We start from the raw sequence: 23,570 nt of genomic DNA, 5'->3' as shown, positions 1-23,570 counted from the left end.
CAGACCCGGTTCGATTCCTGGGTCAGGAAGATCCCCTGGAGAAGGGATAGGCTACCCAATCCAGTCTTCTTGGGCTTCCCTTGTGGCTCAGCTGATAAAGAATCTGCCTGCAATGCTAGAGAACTGGGTTTGACCTGGATTCTCTTCAGTCTGGCCTGGAGAGCAACTCCATGGACTATACAGTCCTTGGGGTCACAAAGAGTCAGACACGACTGAACGACTTTCACTTCACTTCACAGGGGAACATAGCAGGACCTCTGGGTGAGCCCCAGAGACTGTGGTTTGCAGTCATTTCAGAGACCCTGAAAATTCCCAGAAGTGCCTTTGGCCATTAGACTGAGTAAGTGCTGGGGGCTCTGAGCACTCTCATCACTACCTCAGCAACAGCTCTGCTTTGCATGCGAAGTCCCTTCAGTCCTGTCTGACTCTGTGCGACCCCATGAACTGTAGTTCACCAGGCTCCTCTGTCCGTGGGATTCTCCAGGCAAGAATGGGTAGCCACTGGGATGGGTAGCCATTCCCTTCTCTAGGGGAATCCTCCCTACCTAGGGATCGAACCCAAATCTCCTACATTGCAGGCAGATTCTTGACCACCTATGCCTTTTATATTGGGTTTCCACATTTTTATGTTGTTTTCACATCCAGAAGTGTTTCCATCGCTCTAATTGTAGTGTATGGCAGAAGATGCCTCACTAACCATAAACCATAAACTGGCTTATGAAACAAATTGTGTTGGGGAATCTTGACCTATATTAACAGTAGGTGGGGGCTTATGTTAATTCTTCACAAGGCTGCAAACAGATGCATTCTGAATTGATTGATGGGATTAAAAATGAAAGCATAAAATACAAGAAATATTTGTAGATAATTACCTACTCTCTGGATAAAAGGAATGTCTAAACATAAAAGCAGGTAAAGCCACAATGGAAAAGTCACATAAGTAGTTATGTGAAAATAGAATACTTTATGTGTCTTCATAAATTTCCAAAAATAAGTAACATAAAGAATACAAATCTGTTATTAATGTGCCCAATAATGAATATTATTTTAATATATAAATAGCTTTTTACACATTAGTAAGAAAGACAGAGATATCCCATATGGTATTCATTTGAAAAAAAACTTTGTTCCCATTAGTATTTACAAAAGTATAATTAGAGTAACAATGAATTACAACTTATTTGACCTACCTAGTTGGCGAATATTGTGAAAAAGATAATGTTTAATCCTGGCAAAGTTGTGGAGAGAGGCAGGTTCAGTTCTGCTTGGTGAGAGTATAAATTGTTAAAATATTTTTCAAAACAGTTGGCAGTGTATCAAGAGACATGACAGAGCTCATATCCTTTGACTCAATAATATTCTAAGAACATTACATTCAGTGTATTCTTTGGGAAGTTATTTTTGGTCGTAAACTTACTAGTGCCATTTTGTTTTCTATAATACAGGTATGAATTTGCATTTTTCCAGCTTTTTTTCAATCAGAAAACAAGACTTTTAAAATTATCATTATCCATGGTGAACTCTAAAATTGGAATCTCTATATTTTGTCATAATTGTATTGTTATTGCCCAAGACAGTTTGAACCTGTTTTGATTATCTGAAATATTTATTGGCCCTCTTACTAATCTTACTAGGATACATATTCTTAAAAATTGTATATAATCCCACTCTCTTCACTGCTCTATTGCATCCTTGACCCCTGTTTCTAAGAGGTAGGTACAAGGTGGAAAACAATTGGAGGAATATGTTAAACTCAGATTAAGTGTTAGATATCACTTCATTCACAAATGCTAGTTGTATTTGAATATGTCAAGACAGGTAATCCAGGAAGTGTGGTTTTTAAGGACTTAGGGAACACTGCATAGCCAAGACATTGATTCCCGGCGTGTGTGGGTGCCTCCTCAGTCTGACATTTGGGGCTTAGTTTCCCTCTGACTGTGGCTCCTTCCCGCTGTTGTGTCTGAGTGTGGCTGCCTGCTCGTCTGATTCACGTCTCTGCCGTGTGTCGTTTTTTCAGTGCTATCCATGGTATTGTTCCGTGAAAGTAATTTCTCTCTCTCTCGTTCTCTGAATGTTCCCACAGCCAGTTCAGTGAAGCTTGTTCACACCCAGGACCCCCTCCTGCTCTGTCCCCTCTCTCTGTCTTGCAGGAACTGAGGGTGGCTTCTGGTGTTGTGTGTGGCTTCATCATTTCCTTCCTGCCTTTCATCCACTTCACGATGTAATTCTTCGCACCTTTACTTCCTCTGTAGAGTAGGACGTGATGTCATAGAGAAGGGGACAGGGCTATCCAAATCCTCTCCATGGCTGGGAGGAGCTGCCAAGGTGTGCTGAGGGGCCTGTACTCAGGAAGAGAAACAGGGAGTCCTCCACAGTGAGTAACCCCACTTTCGAGTGCACCCAACTTTCCATGAAAACCTTACCCAGTACACTGGAGTTTCCTCTTCCGCCCTTTCTAGATTTAATCAGTTTGCCTTTTGGACATTCCCAGTTCAGCTCAATAGGCCTCCTTTCTCTCCCTTCTCCTCTGCCCACTCTCTTTTCTGCCATCCTGTGTCTCTCCCCTCTAGTTTCCCTCTTCCTTGCTTGCTTCCTCGTGTATGTGTGTGTCTGTTGACCTTCTGCCCATGCCTTCTATGAGAGACCATTGGTGTCCCCAGCATTGCCTGTCCTTGCGGGTGATGCCCACCTTCTATCTAGTCCATGTGACCACAGCATCGCCTTCCATGAGTATGAACTGTTCTGCAATACTGACGGTTCTTTTTATTTTAAAAATTCTGTCGGCTTTTTTGTTCTCGTGTCCGTACCTTTCCTGCCTTTCTTTGTGACCTAATCTTTCCCCCTTTTCAGCTCTTTCATGCAGTTTCCTTCTTGCCTTTTTTAAACCAGTATTTTTACACTTTAGTCCTCTTCCCTGTGCAGCTATGCCTATGTTCCCCCCACCCACCCCTGATAGTTTTCAGTCCATGCCTCCTAATAGTCTCCTCTCTGAGGACAGTTTTCCTTCTTTCCTATTGACATACTTGTTGCTACGCTCTTTCCAGTGTAGCATGTTTTGATGTTCTTTAAAGAATTGTCATCTGCAACTAAGGGACTGACCAGATTGGGAAAAACGGGGACATTTTCTGGGAACTAGAGGTGAGAACAGAAAAGTGGCCTTAAGGGTGAGGAGGGGCAGGCTGTGTATAATTCATTAGATAGCCACAAGGAGCAGAGCCCCAAGGAGCAGAAACCTTGCCAGTGACCTTTTTGAAATTTAGCCTTTGATAGTAGAAGAGATCACAGAGCTCTTTTAAATGTGTTTGGAAGCCTTTTCAATTTAAAATTTGCCTTAAAAATTCTCAATTAGTTCTCAATTATGATAATTCTGGTCTGATAGTCATAGTAATCATAAATTAGGACTCTAGAATCATTAAGTTGCATGGGGCCATGACTTGTGCAGGAACTCCTGTACAGAAAATTTAAGCATTGGGTTGAACAAAAGGTTCATTTGGGTTTTTCCATAAGATGTCCTAGAAAAATGAACTTTTTGGCCAATGCAGTAGGTGTCATCTACCCTTGGAAGAAGTCATGGTGAAGATATGTGTAGACTTGTACCAGATGTGGTCCTCGTAGCCCTTGTTCGTGAATAGCATGGGGACCATTGTGTACTGCTTTTGCTACATGTAGTTCAGTCCTGGGGTAAATAAAAAGCCTTGATTTCCTTGGCTTGATTTCCAGACCTTGATGGTCTGATGCCTGTGGAAATAATTAACTGTGTCCCATGTTATTTCCGGAGAAGGCAATGGCAACCCACTCCAGTACCCTTGCCTGGAAAATCCCATGGACGGAGGAGCCTCATAGGCTGCAGTCCATGGGGTCGCTAAGAGTTGGACACAGCTGAGCAACTTCACTTTCACTTTTCACTTTCATGCATTGGAGAAGGAAATGGCAACCCACTCCAGTATTCTTGCCTGGAGAATCCCAGGGACGGGGGAGCCTGGTGGGCTGCCATCTATGGGGTCGCACAGAGTCGGTCACAACTGAAGCAACGTAACAGCAGCATGTTATTTCCCATACTTTGTTTAAAACATCCCCTCCACTCAAAAATAAGTAGGACAGATGGGAAGAGAAAGAAAATAGGACTGAGTTCATAAAGCTGAGATGGGCTGAACCGTAAGAGGAAGGAATTTACTTGAAATGAATTGGAAAAGGCAAATGAAAGGAAACTGAGCTGAACTGGAAGACACGCTGTAATGGGATCCTTGGGTTTCTGTATGCTTTTTCTTCGTTTTGGCCACGAAGGGTTTTTGTTGTTTTTTAATACGGAAGAAGTTGATCAAACTGTGAATCCAGTGAGGTTATTTCTGACCAGTGCTTTGTTCTCTGCTGTTGATGGTATTCAGGCTCATGTTTCCAAGGTTTTAGAAATTTAGGAAACATTTTAACAGCCTGAAAACTTGACTTTAACCATAAAATGTTAGCAAGTTTAAATAAAGGAAATTATATACTTTTACTAACTATGTGTTTTTAGGTTTCACATTACTTTTTTTTTGTGGTGTATGCCTTTGTGACATTTTTGCAGGATGGCCCCTATATGTTGCAGAAATTGCCATTAATGTCCAGGAAAAAATTATGTCCTATCACTTGCACACCTGACATGTATCATGTAACCTAATTTTGGCATAATTTGCATGATTCACACACATTTTCATCTTGTGTGCTTCTATGCAGTAATCTAGAAGTCTTATGTCTGTCTTTATTTTTTAGGCACTAGAAAAACACCCCAACTCACCAATGACAGCAAAGCAGATATTGGAAGTCATTCAGAAAGAAGGGTTAAAAGAAACAAGGTCAGTATTCATATTTACATTTTCTGTTTTCTTTGATTAACAATTGCTACTGATTGCAAAGCAACAGGTGTATCTAGGTTTTGAAGTTGTAGTTGATTGTGAATTAAGTAGCTACCTGCAGATTCTTTGGTGACTGCCAAATATTTGAGTGACCCAAGATTTCCTTGGAACTGCTTGTTCACTTAATAAATTAGACAGACTGATAGAGAATGTATTTCATTAACAAGGAGCAGCACTGTGTGAATTTGCCTATAATTGGAGTTACTCATCTTTCTTGTAAGAGAAGATTTTTGTTTCTGAAAGTGAGTACTGAAAGAGAAACATTTTACAGTCTTCACAGATAGATTCCAGAATGTAAGATGAGCTCATTCTGATAAAATTCAAATTGCCAGTGAACATAGTTGAAAATTTAGTCCTCTTATATTTAGAATTACTCTACTTGGATCATCATTAATCAATTATTGAGTCTTTTAAAAAAATAACAGTTTTATTGAGATAGTCATATATCATAACATTTGCCCTTTGAAAATGTACAATTCGTTGGTTTTTAATATGTTCCCCAAAACTGTGCAATAATTACCGCTATCTAATTTTAGAACATTTTCACCACCCTAAGTGAACCCCCCATACCCATTAGCAGTCACTCCCAATTCCCTATTCTCCCCAGCCCCTGGCAATCACTCATGTACTACTGTCTGTGGAGTTGCCTAACGTGGACATTTTGTATAATTGGAATCATACACTCTATAGCCTTTTGTGACTGGCTTCATTTAGCATCATGTTTTCAGGGTCCACCCATGTGGTACCCTGAATCAGTACTTCATTTCTTTTTGTTGCCAAATAATATTTTATTGAATGGATGTAAACTACATTTTCTTTATCTGTGGTGATCCTTTATTTTTGTTTAGTTATGAATTTTACAGTGTTGGCTTTATCCAGCAGTTTAGGGCCATATAAATGATATTACTCGAAGAGAAGAAAGCAATTTGTTATAAGGTAAAATAACCATAGAGGTATATCATATGTGTATCTACTCATTCATGTTACATAGAGTAAATTTTTTAAATTGTATGATGTTGCCTACCTGTAAGTCATTGACAAGACAAGTGGTCTCAGCTTGGTAAAAATTTAATCCGCTGAGTTACCTTTTGAATCTGGTAACTGAGATAGTATCTGCAGAGAGCGATCAACGTCCTCCCAAGACTGACTTTTCCTACAAAGTTGGTATTACCTGAGACTCATTACTATAACCTGTGAGTCACATTGGCTTCTAGCTGTTTAAAATGTATCTCTTGCAAGTTTTACCCAGGAACATCACCATTTAGTGGTATGCAGCACTCCTAGGTTCAGTTTTTCAACTCTGTTTTAGAGGCTTTATCTGTCTGTCCTGAAGAAAGAGGCTGAGCTAATGTAACTACACTGTTTGCAATTATTGTTCCCCACAAAGCGGAGGTAACATTGGGGAGGAAAGTTGCTGACAGAGGCTAACAACTCTCTTAGAGGGGTCCCTTGCTTCTAAGCCAGACATCAGTATAAGGAGCTCAGGAACAAAACGGGGACACCTGGAAATTAATATTCTCCTGACTGCCTGTCGGAAATGTTTGGGCTAGAGCCAGAAGGAAAGAAGGGGTACAGACCTAAAGATCTGAACTCCTGGTGAATGTGGGCTGAGCCAGCGCAGTCTACCAATGCAAGCACACGAAGCTTCTCCTATAAGCAGACACTTGAAATGTGTTCATCATGATCTTCTCCACAGGAGTGAGCAGGCCACTATCAGCTGTTATGTATCTTCAGATATAAAACTCCTGTACCATGGCCCTGAGCAGCATTTTAATTACTTACCATTGTAACAGCATTTTTCTTCCCCATATTTTTTCAAGATGCTCATCTTCCCAGAATGGTACATTAAAGGGCTTTAAGTATATGTTAACAAACAAAACACAAACAACTTCTTTAAAGAGTAAGAAAATTGGAATGGAAAACATACCCTGTTCCTCTGAATTCAGTGCTCCTTCATCATCCCTGTCCTTCATTATTGTGTCCTGTGAAGAAAAAAAATGTTACAAGTACCGATGAACCTGTGTAGGACTGTTTAAAGTTACCTACAAGGAATTCACCAGTTAAATAGGAAAGCGAATAGGCCAAGAAAAAGACCATGGTTCTGTTTTAAGTTCTACTTTATAAAATCAACTCTGTGCAGAGGGCTTCAAACTGTGCATTTTATGTCCCCGTTTCTTTCTGTCTCTTTGAATTCTCGCTCCTGTCAGTTGTGATGGTTCCTTACAAGTGCTGTATCTGTAACCACTCTTCCCTTCTTTTCTAGTCTGCTTATTAGAATCATCTCTAAAATAAAGGTAGTTCTCAGATTTTTGAGTTTCAACCTTCCTACTGTATATTGCTTTAGAGAACAGATTCTGACCTTTATTTTTATTTTGTTACCTTTCAAATTCTTAAATAGTTTCCAAGTATTTATGGGAGCTGAGTAAATGAACTGTAACTGTATCTGTTTTTCTTAAGTAAAGTTACGCTTTAAAATTCCATCATCATAAGGTCAAGCATAGCTGTTTCATTTCTAGGTATTTATTAATGATGTGCTTTTCAAGATGTGCAGGCTTTCAGATATGCCTGATTAACTGCAGGGGAGTGACTGTGAAGGTTACTGATGCGCCCATAACCTCCCGGGGGTCTCTATGAATGAGAGGTCATGTTAGCGGCCCTCCCCCAGTCAATCGCTGCGCCTGGCATTTGTGGAAGAGAGAGGATTGGCCTTTTATCCATCATCATTCCAATGCCATTTGTTTTAAAATAACGCCATCTCTTTCATGAGCTGGGCTGGTGGTGAGGGGTGGGGGTGTTTCTCAGTCCTGTGTGTAAGGCAGGTTTCCTGTAACACCGGACCTCACTGGACTCTAAATTTGTCCTTGCTTGTCTTCCCACTGGTCTGTGAGCTTCTTACGGGGAGGGTACCCCACACTCCTGGCACCCTGAAGATACTCAGTAAATATTTGTTGAGTAAACATTCTTCCTCAGGATGGTAACTTGCTGGTCCTCTGTGATGCCTTTGGCTTGCATTTAAAGTTACAAGCTTCTTTTGGCATTACAGGTTGTATTTTTTAATCCTATTTTTAATTGTTTTAGTCAAAAAGAATCTACCAGCTTTGAGGGAATTCCTTTAAATAGATGCATGCAGACCACCTCTGACAGATGAATGGTGAGCATGTCAGCTTACTGTGCTGTTGCCTGTTCTCAAACACTGGAGGTGCCTCTGGTTGAAACTTAAAACTTAAAAAATAAACCAATAATTTTGGTAAAGCTGATATATTTGTGTTCAATAGATGTGATATTGTTCATTTATTTATTTTTGACATTTTATGGTACCTTTTCTTCTTTTCCAGGGACACTTCAAATTGCATAATTTTCATACAGACAGGATAAAAAGAGAACAGCTCTTTTATATCATGTTCTCTGTCTCTTCTTCAAGTTATTGATGAAATGTGTAGCGTTTGGTTGCACTCTATTTGGGAAAGCTAGACTGAAATAAGAACTCCCCGTGTAGTTTTTAAAAAGGTATATAAATATAGTAAATTGTCAGAAGAACATACAGTTTTTGTTAGAGAAAATTAATAATATGATCATGGCAAGATTTCCTAGAATTGTTTTTTTTTTTTAACAAAAATATATTTGATAAGTTTTAATTCCCTTCTGTATAATAACATAGAAGATCTTTATCAATTTAATTTTATTCTGGTCCATCTATATTGTACTTGCTCTACTGATTGAGTTATTTCCAGGCTTCTGTTACTTTGTGCTAATGAGTTGTCAACAGTTGATAAGACAAAGCTGTTTGGAATGCTTTTCAGATGATCAGAATCTTATAATCAATCAAAGAGCCATGTTGCTTGCACAGAGAGGATAGAAATGTGCATATTCCAGACTGCAGCTTTTATGGATGGATATTTGATATTCCTGTTTGAACTGCTTGGCTAAACGTTCCCACTTCCTGAGGGAGAGAGGGTGCTACTGTGGACTCTAGTCTTGTCTGCAGTAATTAAACATATGTTCATAGAAAAAGAGAAGGCAACTGCAGTGACCATGTTGGTTTGGATGACTTTGGTTGCCCTAATTCTGATTTTCTGCTTTTGACTTGCTTATTCAGAAGTTATAATTCCTTTACAAAGGGGACTGAGGGAGTTTTGATGCCCAAGGATATGTTTTTCTCTGCTCATGTAATTTTTAAAGCGATGCTTCCAGAGAAGCATATGTTGTTTTAGTGACACATCCAGGAGCGGTAGGTCAAGGAATGAGGTCTGTTGCATTTACCTAACAAGAGTGGGGCCCACACTTGTCAGTGGGGGTAACTGTTATGTGCCGGGCATTATTGTTACAACATACTGGTCATTAATGGAGCATAAACTGTGATGTAGTTGGCATATTATTTGGTAGTAGGTAAATAGTTTTCTAATGGAGGTGAGGTAGTCTTAAAATAATGGTCAAAAAATCACAGCACGACCAAAAAACCCTCTGTTGGGTTAGGGGCAGGGCAATATTTATAAGGTGCACTTATTTGTTTTAAAAGATTTATTTATTTATTTTTGGCCAGGCTGGGTCTTCATTGTTGCTGATGGGCTTCCTCTAGTTGCAGAGAGCAGGGGGCTCCTCTCTCGTTGCGTTGTGTGGGCTTCTTACTGGGGTGGCTTTTCTTGTTGGAGAACACAGGGGCTTCGTTAGTTGTGGTGCATGGGCTCAGTCGTTGCTGCTCCCAAGCTCTAGAGTGCAGGCTCCGTAGTTGTGACTCTATGGCATGTGGGATCGTCTCAGAGCAGGGATCAAACCCGTGTCCCCTGCATTGGCAGGCGGATTCTCAACCATTGGACCACCAGGGAAGCCCTATAAGGTACAGTTTCACAATGCTATAGCTGCCTTACTTAGAAAAAAATATATATATGTTCAATTTCATCAACCACTTATAGGACAGCAACCTATAATTACATATCACAATAGGGACATTTGAAAAGGTTTGTAAACAATCTCTTTCATGCTTGGTATTACTCAGGACATTGACATATTTTTGATTTTGTAATGTGGAGCATGCAGTTGACAACCCAAGATTTTGTAATTATCCTGCTATCTATGAGAACTTTTTATTCCCCTTGGGAATTCTGAGACTAAATTTGTTGTTCGCTCCTGTCTTAAGGTCTTCTGTGTTTTCTGTTTTGCAGTCTTTGTCATGATACTCTGAAATAAGTGTCTTCACTTTGTACTGGGGTTTATTAAAGATGTTGCATTTTTCCAGGGGGATAAAATGTCAAAAAAATTCCATTACCATGTACAGTGACAAACAATAAAATTCCTTGGCATTTCTCTTGGTGAGATTTACGTTTCTAATTAGTGCTATAGGAGATGCTTCTTTCTCACTGCTGAAATGTTTTGTCTAAAGATAAGGAAGAAGCACAAATAATTTCAACTGCAAAATCAATTCTTATCTCCAGACTCCATGTTGGCATCACCCCTTTCATACTGAAATGGTGCTCTAGTTAGTTTGTCAGGGCATTTTAGAATTACAGTGTTAACTCACAGTGTCACCCTGCCATCTGCTAAGATCTAATTCTCTCATTGTGTAAATGGTGTGCAGTCAGCTACTTAGAAAGGAACGAAGGAGACAGTGATGTTACTAATCAGAATCATAGAAAAATCATGTATAAATCATGTATTTATGTGGGAGTCTAGGTGTGTGTTCATGAGAGTATGTAAGCAAGCCTTTAGAATAGTTTCTCTCTTAGTTGACGTAAAATTTTACTTATTACTTGGATTACAAATCTCAGTCGGGATTATTCCTAATTCTCTTCTCCCATTCCCCTCTTGGCCAGTTGGTTCTTGGGTAATGTTAGTTCTGTGTTCTAACTACATCTTTCTTTCTCTGTATTCCTAGTCTTTGCCATTCATTCTTTGCACTTAAAAATTTTCAACTATATTAATACAGTATCTTCTTAATTCATCTCTTTAAACCTGGTCTCCTCCTTTTTAAATCTATTTTTTTCCTTAACAGCCATCCCATTTATAGTAGCATTTCTTAACTGATAATCCAAAATATTGCAGGGAATATATTGTACCTAATAAACTCTTGAGTCAAAAGCTGTTGTTGGTTGTATGTTTGGATTTAATTAGATGAGATCAGGCGTGGTGCTTTTTTCTAGTCACATGGTATCTGAACAACACATGCTATTCTGAAAATGTAGGGTTTATGATATGAATGATGAATGCATACATTATACCTTACATTTATATATAAGATTTGAAATTTCTAATTTGGTCATTTTTACAAACATTTTGTTCTTCCCAAAATACATCATTTAAAATGTTGTTTGTTAGAACTGTGTGCTTTGTGCATAATTAATTAGTTTTAAATTAAATGGTATAAAACTGATTAAGTATTCATAATTTATATGTGGGTATCATTCATTGTTTAAAAGCAACTAATCTCTCATAATTAAACTTTTCTTAAAGTTACTTCTTTTTATGATGACACAGTGATTGGAATAATTCTTCAAGGGGATAATAGGATTATATATTACTGTGGAAGCATTTCCTGAATTAGGTAGATAATTGTGTGAAACATTACCTTACAGGGTCAGATTTCAACTCTTTCAGCCCAGCCCTAATCAACCTGGACTTTGGCAGCTTTAAAGCCTTTGCAGTCACGCTTTTGATATTTCAGCCTCAGTTGACTACAGCTGACCCTTGCACAACTTGGGTTTTTGAAATTTGTGGATCAACTTATACACAAATATTTTTCCATAGTAAATCCTACAATATTACATAACCTGTCATTGGTTGAATCTGCAGACATGGAAGAACTGCAAATACAAAGAGCTGACAAATTACATGCAGATTAATTTCCATGTTGCTTAAGGGTCAACTGTACTTTCCTTTGCTGTGAAATTTCTCTCAGAATCTTTTTGTGATTTGGAAAGTAGAAGTAAAGCCAGTGAGACAGTAGTGAGCAATGTTGTGTGTGCATGTGTTGCACGCTTCTGGTAGTTTTCACATTGTTCCATAAGATTGGGTTGCAGAATGGAAAGGAAGCAGTGTTTAGGCAGAAAGCCTCAAACCAATGGAGTAAATTTGCATCTGTACCCCTCCTGGTTCCCAAGCTGAGGTCATCATAACAGTGATTGGTTACTGTGCCCTGGCTGCCATACAAATCATCACCCACTGGGCGACTTAAACAACAGAACTGTTTTTCTCTCTCTCTCATAGTTCTGGAGGCTAGAAGTCCTAGATGCAGGTCCATCAGGATAGGTTTCTAGTGAGGACTCTCTTCATGGCTTGCAGACAGCCACCTTCTCACTGTATCCTCACATGGCTTTTTCTGGGTGTGTGTGTGCAGAGAAAGTGAGAGAAAGCTCTTCAGTGTCTCTTCTTCTGAGGACACTCCCATCAGATCAAGGCTCCATCTATATGACTGCTTTCAACCTTAATCCCTTCCTGAGAGATACCACCCCTCATAGCCACACTGGAGAGGAGAGCTTCAACATAGGAATTGTGGGATGGGCTGCACACACATTAAGTCTACAATAGTGTTTCAGAATGTGGGACTTTACATTTCTAGAATTCATGGCATACCATAGAATTTTTCTAGAATTTTGAGTATCTGATTAAACTTGGAAGTTATTCATAACAGTATGCTTAACACTGTACTGTGCTTCTGTCATTGCATACTCCTAATATGTGTTTTCATATGTTATTCCTCACATGTAAACTGATAGAATACTTGGCTTAAGTTGCATGTTCAAATATAATGTATATAGTCACATAACATAAATTGATTTGGATTTTATTTGAAGCCTTTGGTAAAAATAGCTGTGGTGACTGCACATAACCCTCAAGGCATCAGTATTCACTAAGGTATGCAATTACAGCTATGAAATGGCCATTTCTTAATACAACATTTTATTCTGTCAAGCTTTCTTTCTCCATTCTTCCAAATAATTGAACAAAAGAGGTAATTTAGGTGATTTCAGCTTTATCAAGATCTTGGTATAATTTATTCCAGAAATACTGAGCACTCTATAAACATTTCAGTGCAGGAATAGGAGCAGAAATGGATATAAAATTATATTGTATTTGAGTCTTTCTAAGTATCCTATGCAGGTGAAAATCTTTCGGGAGAAATACACGTTTAACTGGGGTGTCGTTATTTAATTTTTTTCTAGGTGGTGTTTTTCTCCTTATCTCCTCATTTCATTGCTTGTGCTCTTAATTGCCACATGCCTAAATGATTTTAGTTTTGCTTCCATGTTTTGAACTTGACAACATAATTCAAATGCAAAACAGTTGATATGCTGACATGGGGACTTCTTTTTATAGTTGATTTGTTTTCAGAGGAATAAAAATCATGACATTTTGTTAAGACAGGTTTTCTAAAAGCTACAGTGCATAATTCCTTAGACGAAGTCCTAGTTCTTTCAGGACAATTAAGGACTATTTATCCTACCTCCTGAATGTCTTATACAGAATCACATTGATAATTTTCTGAAATTCAGATGATTTCTATTAACATTTTTTAAAAAGTTAGTTAAGTCCTGCTTTAGGTGCTGTGCAAGGCTAGTATTTGGGCTCTGTTCTCTCTTCAGTTTGTTGGTAACTGTCTTCTGGCCAGGTTCAGGGGACTCGTGTGTGGGTAAACCTTTCCCAGGTGTTTATTAGTCAAATAAGAGAACATCAGAGAAAAGAAAACAAGTGTGGACATGGAGAAGTTAATCAAATACCTATAAAGTGTGTCCTTTTTTGCTATGGAAAATCTGGGGGGTTTGTGGAAGCTTTAAGACATATCCTCATTCCAATAACATTTATTAAGCATATGCTATGTTCTTGAGGTCGTGGAAGCTGCTGAATTAATAGATGAGTAAAATGCAGTTCTTTGTTTTGAAGATTTAACAATGTGATTCCAAAGATTCTTCTCTGAATCATTCAATTATATCTTTTAACCTCTCCTCTGTGGAGGCTGTCTTCAGCCTAGAACATAATGGGTTTTTATTTTTTATTAAAAAAATTAAACTTAGGAATTTCTAAATTCTTTATAAAATATATGATATCCCAACCTATCAAGAAGTATTGTCTTTCCATCACAAATATAAGCTCATCAAAGATAGGAACATGTATCTACGTATCCATTAATTTATTTTACCTAGAGCTGAGATACCATGCTTAATGCAGCATGTCAAGCAGATTAATGAGTAGGGGCTTGATGAGTAAAAGAATACCTAATTTTTTAAAATCATTTACTTTTATTAGGCCCAAGAGTAAGGACTTGACATGAATTATCTTTTTAAACAGGTGATAGATATTGTATTTCCCATTTTACAGATAGGGAAACTAAGGCAGATGAGGTTAAGTAACTTGAGATAGTTCATTTAGCTAGCAGGTGACAAGTCTGGAGTTTGACGTCTGATTCAAATTGCACTTAATCTTTTAAAATTTTGTTGCCAGAACCTAATAACACTTTGTTTTTAAAAGTATTGTTTGTATAAGTCTATCAAGTAAATACTCCCCCCTCCCCGACTCCTACTCCCTTAGCAGCTTCTCTGGCTAACTCTTGATTGTCTATATATGTGTATAAAACTCACTGAGATTTAAGTCAAGCCTGTAGATAGGTGTGTTGATACTCTCAATTTAGAGCCTATTTGTAAACAAGAGTTGAAAGATTTTTAAAAATTCTATTTCCAGAACCCAGATTTGAAAGGTTCAAAGCCTTTCCCAAACTACCTGTGATGCTTGCCCAACATGATGGGGGGTGATCTTTAGTGAAGCCTGGAGCTTATGGATAGTAGCAAGATGTATTTGCATTATAACTCTTTACTGTTTTATCTAGAAGGTGATGTCATAAGGTGGGACACTTACTTTGTATAATGGAAGAACCATGGCCTCCATAGGACTCTCACTGTTTTGCTGTTGAAGTTGGACTTACAGATTGTCTCTGGGGGAATTGTTTCGCTGTGGCCAAAGCATATTGCTAACAAAAGGCAGCTTTAGAAAGTAGCAGTCACTATTTTTATGAAATAACTGAATGAAAATAGGTGAGGCTGACTAAACCATGGGGATGGAGGAGGCTGTTATTAACATTGTTCTTTTTTAAGATACACATCTTGGGAAAGGAAAGAAAGTCCAAATGAATAGATGAGTATGGTCAGGACCAGCGTCACTGCATTCATTAGAACATTTTCTTAACCAGACCAGTCAGATAAACTTTACTGTTATTGGGAATCTATGTCATGACCACTTATCCATCCTCCCTCATCACATCCATCCATTGTATTTCCACTGGGAGGTATAAAAACACCACTCATTCCTTTTTACTTTTATTGCTCATTTTTACAAAAGACGAATGTAAAATTTCCGGGTAGAGCACTTTCTCCATCAGACCACTGCAGATAGCCCAAATCTATAATTTCATTCCTCTCTAACCAGTCTGCGTGAAATACAATTTGTGCGATGATTATTTTTCAATTTGTTGCTTAATTTGCATTGTTGAAGGTGACCTACTGATTGCTAGATATAGAAAAATATCATGCATGAAGATTTGTTGGAATACATTGTGGCTAGTGGGATAGTGTAAAGAGCTCAAATCCTGAATTCTGAAGTTTTAGGATTATCAAAGGTCAGTTTGGAATCACCCTGCACCTTCATGCCAAGAAGGCAAGTGCTGAATCAGCTATACAGAAAACACTATTTGACAGGTGAGAATTCTACCCCTGAACCACTAACGCTCGAAAGTACTATTTGAAATTACTTAGAATAGTTTTTACTGCCCATTTCTTTTACTTGTCCTTAATATTGAAAATATGAACTTGGCTTTTAAAATTAGGATTTATTTGATTGTTTTTAAGCACCATCCTTTTGAGTCAAGCCACTGAAAACTTTTAGTTTTCAAAGTTTTATAAATCAGTTTGTTAGGTACAGTGGCACATTCTTTTTTCTCTTTATTTTTTATTAATTATTTTTAGTTGAAAAATAACTGCTTTACAAAATTGTGTTGGCTTCTGCCATGCATCACATGAATCAGCCATAGGTATACATATGTCCCCTCCCTCTTAAACCTCCCCCCACCTCCCTCCCCATCCCACCCATCTAGGTTGTCCCAGATCACTCCGTTTGAGCCTCTGTGCATCATACAGCAAATTCCCACTGGCTCTCTATTTTACCTATGGTTGTGACTGTTTCCATGCTATGAAATGTCTCAGTGTGTTCCACCCTCTTCCTTCATCCTTATCTCCTTTTTTTCCTTTGAAAGGGATGACATATTGTGAAATGATGTCTGCAGAATTTTGAGTAGGAGCATCTGATTATCTAAATTTTAAACCTAGTCTTTTCCTTACCCAATTTTCTACCACCTGGTGACCCAGGAAATTCCCAGCCTTTATTAGAAGTGCTTCTTGTGGTAAGAGAGTAACAGAATCCCTAATTCCTAGAATCCGAGGAGTTAAAGGTAAAGGTGCGCGCTCAGTCATTTCTGACTCTTTGCAACCCCATGGACTGTAACCTTCCAGGCTTTGCTGTCTATGGAATTTTCCAGGCAAGAATACTGGAGTGGGTGGCCATTAGACGCTTTGGTAAAATCAGGTCTAGTTTACACAAAGGGCCATTTGCTGTGGTCATTACTCTCCTAGCTTTTAGCCATGCTTTTGAGAATTTGTTTCAAAGCAAGCCTCCCTAAAAAGAAGGGCATTCAGAGCAGCATTATGATGCAATCTAAGATGTGAATGAAGTTTAACTCAGAACAATAACATTTTGTTCCTGTTAAGGACTTTGTAGATCATATCATCTTAAGCTTTTATTTTACAAATCAATAAACTAAGGCTTAGAGAAGATGAATTGTCCACTGTAATAGAACTGGTAAACATATGACTCATCTTTAAACTTAGAAGAGGATGATCATTTCAGAATTTGAGAAGAATGTGCAGAAAGCCCAGTAGAAGGACAGACTACACACAAAAAAAAGAATATAAATCTTCTATTCTCAGGTTCTATTAGAAAGGACATGTCTTTCAATCGATTTTCCTGAAGTGATGTGTTTTCATTGATCCAGTCACCCTCTATTACCTGGTTTTATTTGCCTCCAATAGTACATATTTTGGCAGGAGATTGGGGTGCAAGAGAGAATGTTCTGTAATTTACACTTCAGGTGGTTATCTGGTACTCTTGATTCTGGACTCATTGGCTTTTAGTTACCATCGAGACCTTACCCAAAGGAGGAGTCTGAGAACAAGGGGAAGGGTTGCGACTGCCTTTCACTCCTGCCCCTGTGGGCTGACAGAGAGAGCCAGTGAGCTCAGTAAGACAGTGCCATGGATCATTTTATTGAACATGCTTATTCCTGTCATTCTTTAGAATGTCCATAATATAAGTAATTTGTGAAGCAAGGGTGAATAGATTTGCCTGCAGACGATTTGATGCACACAGGCCTTCCAGCCTCTATTTTCTCTTTTCCTTTTAGACTCTTGCAGCCTGCTCTGTTTCTTCATTCACATCATGATAATATATTTAATTTATGTTTACTTATTAAATTTTCCTCTCTTCTCTCTAAAAAATGAATAGAAATATTTAAAGATAATCAGAATAAAATTGAGTGGCCTGAGAAGTCCTATGGGTAAATGGAACATTGTCAACTAATGTGAACTTACAGTAAAAATCTAGTTTTCATTTATTGATTCTTTTTTTGGGCATTAATAACTCATTTGACTTTTCTTTATAAATGGATCTTTAGTATATCAATATAGTATGAAATATATCTAATGATTATTTTATAGATTAAATGAAGTTAAACCCAGTAAAATTTGAAGCTGTCAAAGATTTTTTGTAATGAATGCCTGATCTATTGTTATATTTTTCACTTGTAATAGTATTGATCTCTGACCTTTCCACTGTTTAGGGGTTATCATATAGATTCAAATTTAAAAACAGATTTGAAAGCCTATTACGACAACTGCATATTGCTGATTATAATAAATCCTTTGTGAGTAAATATTTTCAGATTGTTTTTCTCAGGTTTTGAGAATACTTTTAATTTGTATTTATTTATGGTTCCCTGATAGCTCAGTTGATAAAGAGTCTGCCTGCAGTGTCGGAGACCTGGGTTTGATCCCTGGGTTGGGAAGATCCCCTGGAGAAGGGGACGGCTACGCACTCTAGTATTCTGGTCTGGATAATTCCAATGGATTGTATAGTCCATGGGGTCTCAAAGAGTCAGACACAACTGAGTGACTCTCACTTTCATAGCATAAATATTTATACAAGCTAGTATATAGTTTGCATGGGTGTAATGGAGTCCCAAAATAGGTGGTTATTCAAACAAAACTTCATTTCTTACATTATAGTCTGAAGGTGGGGAGTCCCAGGAATGATGGGATAGCTTTGTTGCATCAGGATATGCAAGCAGCCAGGGTCCTTTTGTCTTACTGTTCTGTTGTCCCTAGGATTGAGTCCTTATCACCATGGTCTAACATGACTTGCCACCAAATCCGTGTTCCAAGCAGTAGGTGGAAGAAGAAGTAGATACAGTCCCTCTGTAGATACATTTTAAGCGTTGAGTGCATCCATTTTCCTCATGTCCCATTGACCAGATATATATTTATAGTTAGCAGAATGGGAAACAGGAGAGTGTAGTCTGTTGCAGGAAGCATGTTCCCAGCTAAAATGTGGGAGTCTTAGCTGTAGGGAAAGGTAATTTTGGAGGAACAACTATCAGCCTCTGTTGTATCTATTTTAAATCAAATCTCCTGCTTAGACTTGGTTTAGTTAAGTACATGTTGTAACGTGTGACATTTGAAAAATTTACCTGTATATTTGACTTTTGCAAACATTAACATATATTTTCGATTCTCTCTGACTCTGGACAGCCTGTTAATGAACTTCACTATTTCTTGTCCTCTCGCCGCTGCCTCCAGAGCCCAATTCACATGTCATATACCACCTCCTCAGTGAAGAGTTCTTTAGCTTTAATTCATCATTTTATTCTTGCTGTTTCTTTATAACATGAATACATCTATGCCTTTGTCATAGTAGCTAATAAACTCTCTCAAATTTTCTCTTGTTATAACAGGACTGCAGTTTCCTTAATGGTAGAATTTATGTCCCAATGATTGTTCTCTTCCCCATAGGGCCCTTCATATAATAGACTCATGATATTTTCCGAGTGGAAATTTGAATTCTAGCTCTATTTCCATTTCCAACGCAATGTGTTATTCTGGATAAGTCACTCAGTCTTTGTTGTTTTCTTTTTTTGTCTTTTGTCTCCAGTGAAATAGGGAAACTGATGGATCTTTATGTGTATTGTAGGGCTGAAATGAGGATAAAATAATTTTTTAAATGTACTGTCCATCATATATTTGATTTGTGAGATCTCATACCCTAGTGCATTAGTAGCACTTTGAAAAAACTAATCAAGATGGAATGGGTTATCAAGTAAATTTGTATTTGACCATATTTCACAGTAATATTTTGGCACACTGGTGCTAAAAGATTCATATTTCACTAAGAAGTATGTAATATTATTGAATGGGCTTCCCAGGTGGCTCTAGTGCTACAGAATGTGCTTGCATGCGGTATTATTTAATACATAATTTTTAATCTAAAATTTCTTGAGAAGTTAGCAAAGGGATTCTAATCAGTTTGTGTTCTTAAATTCAGATTCAGTGATTAGATTTAAAACTATTGTCACCTGATGAAGCAGAGCCTGAATTGTTTTTAGTGTGATGCCTGCCAGTGACTCATTTTGAGATTCCAGGATCAAGGATTTTCCCAGTTTACAACACACCAGTGGGTAGATTGTTTTTCATTAAATGAAATGCTTTGAGGACGATCTTATTTGTAACTAAAGAGGTGTATTTCTCTATCTTGCTCTCGTACTTGGACCACTTGGGCCACTTTAGCCTTTTGAATGTACAATAAAGATGTAGTATTTCTTCTGCTTTTCCACTCTCCAAATTTATATGTTAACATGTCATATCCTGACAGTACCTCCTGCTAATTATCTAATTGGTATGTTTTGGGGGAAAAAAAAAGATGTGTCCCAGAGTCCTGTATATTTGTACTATCATCCTAATTTTGTTTGAAATTTGAGAAGTTTCATATATGCAAAATGAAATTTTGGAGAAGAGACTTTAGTAAACATAACTGCTTTGCTGTCTCTGAGGAGGTCTGCATTTAAGTATGTGGGGATTATTAATTTCTAGGAAAAATCTACATAATTATTTGTATGCTTCTGTCGTTAAGGATCTCATAACTTTGGCTTGGTTAGTATTTACTGAATGTTCCTATTACACTAGGAGTTTTTTCACTATACTGAAATATTTCTACTGTCCACAAACTAAATACCGGAGGATAGAATATGTTTTACTTTTGAGTAGTGATCTTATTTCTAGTATTCTTGTAAATTACATATATGCTAATACCTTAGCTTCTGTTTGTTATTACCATCACTGCCACCCTAATAGCTATTCATCATTTAAGATGTGGATCACCTCCTCTGGAAATGTTCCCCGCGATTTCCAGGCAGAAATATGATCCCTTCTTTTATATTGCAAGAGAGGTTTTTAAGTGTAACTTTATCACAGTTCTTTTAGTTTATATGTCTTTGTCTCAACTAAACTATGAATTCCAAGACAGCTAGTGACATATCTTACTCATGTTTGCATGTCCTGTATAGTCCTTAGGTCATGGCAGACATCTCAGTGGGTATTTATTTTCTTGAACATATATTACTTATAGACATTGTTATCTGACATCTGTAAATGGGATGGTTTGAGAAGACTTATACTTACTGTACTAGCAATAAGATTATGCATAAGAGGGTCAATATGTCATATACAAGGACTTAAAATTTTAGGAGGAGAAGCATTGTATTTTGCTAAGCACCAAGAGGATTGTATGTCTGACCTAAGCAACCAAGGGATCTGTTTCTTTCAATGTAATATTTTCTGAGCCCTTTGTGTAGGTGATCCATTCCACATTTTCTTTGTGAGAGACATGCCATATTTTATGAGATACAGTGAAGTTAGTGGAGAGTGTCCAGAAAAACATAATGAGTGTCATGTTTGGTATAAATCTCAGGTCCAAGCCTGTCTACAACGTTTCTAGATATTTCACGTCAATGGAATAATTGACTTGAGAACCAAAGTATATATTGAGTGGGTAGAGGAAATAGTGCACCAGATGGACATCACTACATTTTTTCATTTTAGTAACTGGCAAGGATTGCATGAGTCTGGTCAGTAGAGTAAATGAAATGGAGATTAGAAAACAGAATTTTATTAATTTCAAATGGAATTAAATATGATGAGCATCTTATAGGTAGCCATTTGCTTGATTCAAATCATTTAGGCTAAGCACATAGAAAATAACACTGTGGTGATTTAGCCCATTTTTAAATTTTATTTTAGACACACTCTGGAGATAGAGAAACTTAGTAAAATATTGTACTGGCGTTGAAAGTTTTAGTTTTAAGTATTAGTTTAGGAGAAAGGGACAAGTGAATGGGAAATAGTCTTAAATCTTATAATAGAAGTCTCAAGGAGATAAAAATAGTAGATTATCTGTTTAAACTTTGAAAACTTTATATAATGTCAGTTTCTACAAAAGCCTATTCACTAAGAAGTAAGAAGGAAAATTGTTATTTTTAAAGTTAGTTTGTTCTTGTTCTTTAACATATAATACCTCTTGGGGCTCATTGATCATTTTTTTAAATTATTGCTACCATTAAAGTTGTTGTTCATTCAGAGGCTGCTGGCTGTGTCTATGCAGTGAGCAAATGTAGTCGGTATAGACTTCCTGCATCAGTAGAGTCTGGTAATGCAGTCAAGGCGGTAGGTAGGATTACAAAAGTGGTGAGTGACCACAGAGTGGGAATTCAGGAAGAAGAAGGTACCTTGGTAATACCAAACAAAGCGTCAGTGGTTAATATGGCATTGCTTTCTCACCTCCTGAAAAAATCAAGGTTTGTTGTTGTTGTTGTTTTGCTTTGTAAATACTGGAAGAGCTTGATCCTATATACCAAGTTTAGAAGACTAGCCTTGGAAACCAATATTGTGTTTTCTCTTTCCCCTTCAGGACAAAGTATGTTCCGTTTGGGACCGCCTCAACCACCTTACCAGGCAGCACCAGGTCTTCATATACTCTCAGTTTCCCTTCTACTGTGGAAAAGATCTTTCCTTGAATGTTCATATTTTCACCTTGAGAAGGCAATATATATGTTTAGGAGGGGTTAAGCAGCTGTTAATAAATGTGACGTAGGAGAAGAGTGGTTTGTGGGAGTTTTACTATATATACACATATATAATATTTTCCAGTCTGGTTTCAGACCCCGGCATGGCTTGGAGACAGCGTTGGTGTGTATGAAGGATCTTCCTCGAATGAAGGATTTGGGACAACTTTCCATGATGATTATATTAGAGCCTCAGCTGCTTTCGTGTTGGTCATGAGGTGATGCTGAACCGAATGCTTGAACTAGCAGGAGTGGCTGGGATTGCATTGGAGTGGTTCCGTTCATTCCTTCCGGGTAGGTACCAGATAGTGATGTTGGGTGAAAACGGACATCGAGGGTCCCCCGTATGGAACCCCGTCGTTGTCACTCATTCCCCGGTTCATGTTTAGTGGGTTTGAGGAGACAACTGGCCACCTGGAGGCCAGGCAGTGATTTGAATGACTGTGAAGAAGGTTATGAGGGTGGTTCCCAGTTTGGTGTCGCTTACCTCCGTTCTCTCTGTTTTGTCTCTGTGACAGTGAGGACTAGAATCGAAACTGAGAAAGCGTGACTTGTTGGAAAGAGAAAATTTGGGAGGCCCCGTTGTGCTTTCTGGTTTCTCTGTCTGAATTACAGTTTGTGTAAACTGTGGCCATATTTTGACTCCAAATTCATCTACACACAAAAATCCCATTGTAACATTAGCTAGAACTATTTTATTTTCCTTTCTGGTATATATCTGGAGCCTTCTTCCCTGTGAACACTGACTGCATCTCCATGACCCTTCTTGCTGAAGTTGTAGTCTACTTGTTCACTCTTTCGCTTGGGGCTCTTTCAAGCAGTCTGCCTACATTAATAAATATTGTTGCGGGTGATGGCTGACTTTTCCCAGTGAATGTTTTGCTTTACCTTCACTGAGGGCACTTCGTTTTTCTAACCCTGTTTTACTAAGAATCAAACTGGGTTGTACTTTTTAATAAATACTGCCTCTCCTCATTAAACCGCTCGGGCATTTTGTTTTTAGAGAGAATATACTAGAGTTTCTTCAATTTTGAATATGTTCTTTAGAAATGTGGTGCTCCCTCTCGGCTGCTATTTATTTATGTAATACTATTTCAGTTATTTTCCTTTATGGTCATGAAAAGCTTGCTGAGTGTTGAACATGCATGAAGTTTATTAGGTCTAAGAGTAGAATACAGGTAAAGAACAGAAAAGAACAAACACGGATGCATGTGTCTGTGAATATCATGAGAACTGTCTGTTGATTGTCATTTTGGCTAAAGGGCAATAAACAAACTTTTATGCAGTAACCGGTCAGTGTTAGGTGTTGAGCCAGGCTGTTTCTACCTTTTAGCTTATTTAACAGTAACTTTGAGAAGTTGAGTGTTATTTCTTCATTTTACAAATGAGGAAATCGATGCTAAGAGAAGTTAGATATCTTCCCTAACTTCACACAGTTATAAGTGGAAGCTCTGGTATTTGAGCCTGGGTTTGGCTGTCTC

General features: G+C 37.9%; 1 protein-coding gene across 14 annotated transcripts in view; it reads left to right on the top strand.

The window, feature by feature from the left end:
• The window catches only part of ASXL3 (ASXL transcriptional regulator 3), a 189,979-nt gene that overhangs the window by 29,832 nt on the left and 136,577 nt on the right, over window positions 1-23,570 (top strand). For 4 of the 14 annotated variants that reach the window (XM_043889020.1, XM_043889018.1, XM_043889022.1 and 1 more), the window contains exons 2-3: window positions 4,750-4,832; window positions 12,222-12,224. In XM_043889020.1, coding sequence (XP_043744955.1) covers window positions 4,750-4,832; window positions 12,222-12,224 — 86 coding nt within the window. The other 10 variants (XM_043889026.1, XM_043889032.1, XM_043889025.1 and 7 more) reach the window with 7 other exon arrangements.

Source organism: Cervus elaphus, chromosome 27 (assembly GCF_910594005.1).
Source record: "Cervus elaphus chromosome 27, mCerEla1.1, whole genome shotgun sequence".
Taxonomy (NCBI): domain Eukaryota; kingdom Metazoa; phylum Chordata; class Mammalia; order Artiodactyla; family Cervidae; genus Cervus; species Cervus elaphus.
The sequence above is the reverse complement of the archived record's forward strand: the minus strand, read 5'-3'. Positions and strand labels throughout refer to the sequence as shown.